Source organism: Eimeria mitis, genomic scaffold (assembly GCF_000499745.2).
Source record: "Eimeria mitis Houghton genomic scaffold, Emh_scaff5500, whole genome shotgun sequence".
NCBI lineage: Eukaryota > Apicomplexa > Conoidasida > Eucoccidiorida > Eimeriidae > Eimeria > Eimeria mitis.
In genome coordinates this window covers 2,321-2,628 of record NW_013573773.1, presented here as the reverse complement: position 1 = coordinate 2,628, position 308 = coordinate 2,321, and the positions used below count along the sequence as shown (strand labels likewise).

The 308-nt window shown below is 52.9% G+C and overlaps 1 protein-coding gene across 1 annotated transcript in view; it reads right to left on the bottom strand.

Moving 5' to 3' along the window:
• The window catches only part of EMH_0082400 (uncharacterized protein), a gene marked incomplete at both ends in the record, with an annotated part of 1,401 nt that extends 1,147 nt beyond the window's left edge, over nt 1–254 (bottom strand). The window contains one exon of the mRNA XM_013500529.1: nt 68–254. Within this exon, the coding sequence (XP_013355983.1) occupies nt 68–254 (187 nt within the window). The remainder of the gene's footprint in view (nt 1–67) is intronic.
• Between the last annotated feature and the right edge of the window lie 54 nt (nt 255–308).

Genomic DNA, 308 nt, shown 5'->3' with positions numbered 1-308 from the left:
CCTCAACCAAATGGATGGCTTCGATCAAACCTCCACCGTCAAAGTACACAAACCCTAAACCCTAAACCCTTTTTTCTACTACTGCATCTGCATCTGCATCTGCTGCTGCTGCTGCTGCTGCTGCTGCTGCTACTGCTGCTTCTACTACTACTACTACTACTACTACTACTGCATCTGCTGCTGCTACTGCTGCTGCTGCTGCTGCATCTGCACTGCATCTGCTGCTGCTGCTGCATCTGCTGCTGCATCTGCATCTGCTGCTGCTGCTGCTGCTGCTGCTGCTGCTGCTGCTGCAGGTGATAATGGCG